Source organism: Bolinopsis microptera, chromosome 6 (genome assembly GCF_026151205.1).
Source record: "Bolinopsis microptera isolate Bmic1 chromosome 6, MBARI_Bmic_1.0, whole genome shotgun sequence".
Lineage (NCBI taxonomy): Eukaryota > Metazoa > Ctenophora > Tentaculata > Lobata > Bolinopsidae > Bolinopsis > Bolinopsis microptera.
Window position 1 is genome coordinate 14801669 of NC_087077.1, and position 3774 is coordinate 14805442.

At 38.4% G+C, this 3774-nt stretch overlaps 1 protein-coding gene across 1 annotated transcript; it reads left to right on the plus strand.

Moving 5' to 3' along the window:
- Window positions 1–2352: 2352 nt before the first annotated feature.
- LOC134817426 (uncharacterized) lies at window positions 2353–3774 on the plus strand. Its single transcript, XM_063826567.1, has one exon. The coding sequence runs from the start codon at window positions 2353–2355 to the stop codon at window positions 3772–3774; it is 1422 nt and encodes a 473-aa protein (XP_063682637.1).

The following is a 3774-nucleotide window of genomic DNA, read 5'->3' on the forward strand; positions in this document are numbered from 1 at the left end:
TGCTAAATCGTTCAATACTGCTATACTGGTACTTCGAGATTCTTCTACATTCTATAAAGGACCCCCGGCCGTTTAAACCGCTAGTTTTTAGGTTTATAACCTACCAAGACGCGCGCCCATTCCACATAGGGCAGCTCCAAAGTATAGCAAATACTTATTCACAATCCATACCATAGAAGTATTAGTACTAGTAGAGTAGTACTAGTAGTACAGCTACTAGCGGTCTTCTGCAGAATGCTGTCATATTCATAACTAACACATTGTAAATGTCCCCACGCCGTAGAGTTCTGTTTTATTAATAACCGTTCCCAAACCGTTCCCAATTAAAAATGACATGGACACCGAAAATAAAATTGATCGCTCTACTTTTTCCATTCTTCCATCTAAAGTCCGTGATCATTTATCTGTTATCCATTACTTTGATAAATGGATTCCACATACTTTCATAGTCTAATATTCAAGCGATGGCAACTTGATTCTTAATTCTTGAATGATTTTATCTGGAGCGGGAAACACATACATACGCTGTGTCCTGTGACAAGGCATATTTTCATTGAATTATAACCACGATATCTATAACCATACAGTCGAAGGGAGGCAAATCATATAAATTATCAAAGCAATTGAGTGGAATAATGGGCATAAATCTCCGGTTTTAAAAATCAGAATCAGTAAAGGTCGACGGTAGTTAGCTACCTTGTCAAAGTCAGCTCCATGCTAGCTTGTAAAACGATAACATTTAACTATTTATTTCCGACGTTAGTTAAAGTTGAGATTAGTAAAGATCATATCATGCTATGCAATATGTATATACCTTAGCGGACTTTATTTTAACGGACAATTCTACTCGGACACTGAAGGCCTTTGTGTTCATAATATATTTAAATAAAGACTGCTTGAATAACGTCTGTCCTCTCAATCAAATCAAAGTCCGTTAAATTTTTTTCGAAACTTCTCGTTTTGGTGACAGCACTACAACATATGATCCATCCACACTCGGCCCATTTTTTATATTTGACATCACTAAATGGTAAGCAGGTGACCGTCATAATTGACCATCTGACAATTTGAAAAAGTTTATGTAAATTAGGATTAATGTAGAATATCAATTACCATCCTCCTTACCCAGATCAGAGAATCGAGTCATAGACTGATAAGAAAATCGATTAAATTTATTGTTAAGTAACATAAGAGTAGGACTGGCACCACTGCAATTGCAACACTCCCACTAAATCGCTCGCCCAAATTTTGAAAATTGATAGACCCTGACAGTATGAAAGTAACGTCAATCGATGTATTTTTGGACGATGATTCCAAATCACCCCCATGACGTAAGGTGAAAATGCTTCCCTGAGGAGTTTTGAGCAAAATAATAAAAGCTTTAGTACATGATGGTGTAAATGTAATTAATGCATTTCTAAGATATTATATAACGGACATTTAAGCTGCAAATTCTTTCAAAATTCGAGGTGGCATCTTATCTGAGATTGTTCTCTGGTTTGATTGCATTTTATTATCGAGTTTAATGTACATTCCAAAACACGATTCAATATTCTGATTGTGAGAAATACTCTAAGTAACAGATTCTTCTTGCATTTAAGATTTTGTTAGAATTAGTAATTATATATATCTGACGACACCTTTGGTTAGAGATCCATATCTCTGCTTGGAGATGTACAAATTTCTCTCCTTTGTGTAGACTGAACTATTTTTGGTGCGGGTATCACAGCAAACAAACAACAGCAAAATGAATCTGACCAACCTCATGGGGAAAAGATGGATGATAGGGAGTGTAAATTCTTGAAATTATAACACACTATAAAGCTCAATCTTGACTGTTTCCTATGTTTCATCTGTTGGTTGCTGTAAGTGTAAGCCCTGCACGAATAAATAAATAACGATATTGTAGATCTACATTTATTTTAATAGCAAAGCAGCTTTTTTGCAAGTCATTACTGGTACTATCAACCGTTATAAGTGCGATACTTGATATCCGTAAGTCTAACAGACACAGCGTTGGTACGTGATAGATTTCTAAAATATTGTGTTACTGAAATGTCAGCTGCATATTCTTACTATATTTGAGGTGGCAATTTATTTGAGATTGTTCTGTGCACCCGAACTAAGATTCTCTGGTTTTATCTAATATTCTGATTGTGAGAAATACTCTGAGTAACAGATTCTTCTTGCATATGATTGTAACGTTAGAATTCTACATTTTTTGCACTTTTTGTATTTAATTCGTTCAGCCAACTTCACCACCAGCTGGTCAGAGCACTAGGTTTTGTTGCTCACTTTTAAAAACCATGTAACATTGTTCCTCACAATATGGCTTTATCAAAAAAACTTAGTATGAACTTGAAGAACTGCTGCGATGAGAGAACTAAAAACCTTGTTGTGGCCTCGTTCTGTACGAGTCTGTTGTTGTTTGCTAGTGCGCCAGCCGGGACAATTCAAAATATAGCCCTTGCTGAGAGCACGGACATCGACCTCTCAGTCGGATATTATTCTGAGGTGGTGAAAACGGTAGCAGGTATCGTCGGAGCAATCATTTTTCATCCAGTACATAAACTGGTTGGGATCAAGGTCACTGCACTGCTGTCCACTGTTCTGGTGACTGGCAACTACTGGGTGATGGTATGGATTGTGAATAAGTATATGCTATACTTCGGAGCTGCTTTATGTGGAATGGGCTGGGGAGCGTTGTGGGTCTTGTGGCCCATGGTTGTGGTTGAAAATTCAGCAGGAGAGAAATCACAGAGGAATATGGGTTACTGGTTTATGTCAATGTCTATCGGAACGTTGATGGGGGGATTGGCAAACTACTTTTACTTCGAAGGAGTGACAAAGATATCCTCAAAAAACAGGGTCATGCTCTACACAACCTGTGCAGGTGTTACCATGTTTACTAGTCTTGTAGCTGCTTTTGGGATCACTGACATAAAGAAAAGCTCAAAACGACATCAACCACTAAAAGATGAAGATACTGAAACCGTCTCCCAGGATGATTTGGACGAAGTTACATACTCCACCAAGGGAGGGGAAGCAGATGTGAATATTATGATGCCTAGGAAACCATCTGTTGTGAATAAAGTCAAAGATTGGTTCAAAGTTATGACTAAGAAAGCTGGATTAAAAGAAGGTCTCGATTGGTTCAAAGTTATGGCGAGGATTCCTGCATTTTGGTTTTTGGTCATCCCTCTTATCTACTGGGGATTTATTTGGGGATACTTCATGAAGATACTTCCTACAGCTACAGCATCCATTTCTGATCAAAGAAACCTTATTCCTCTTACATCTGTAATAAATGGGGTATGTACCCTAGTTGGATCGTCAACTTGGAACCTTCTCTCAAAGATCACCAACAACATCTTTTGCATCATGTTTGCTTCAGCGATGCTCTTGGCATCAATCATACTTTCTATATTGATCTTCCCGAAAGGTGCAGCCTCGGAGCTTTTGGCGCTTGGTTCAGCTGAGACCTACATCACACCTGACTCCATTCACGTTGCTGTGATCTGTGCTTTGATTGGGCTGGCTGACAGTGGAGTGAGCATCATTTACTTTACAACAGCTGGACGAATTTACGGACACGAACCGGCCCTAGGGTTTGCTACGAACGCCATTGGCTACTATGTATTTTACATCTGTTCCATGTTTTCTCCTTCCCTATTCGATCTCCACACCTACTGCTACTGTATGATCGCATCAGTTGTTGCAATGTGCCTTGTATTTCCCTTCGGACTGAGAAAATACCTCGATAATAATGAATAG

Excerpts from the sequence above, each read along its gene's own strand:
- LOC134817426 (XM_063826567.1), top strand. The coding sequence starts at position 2,353 with ATGAACTTGAAGAACTGCTGCGATGAGAGAACTAAAAACCTTGTTGTG.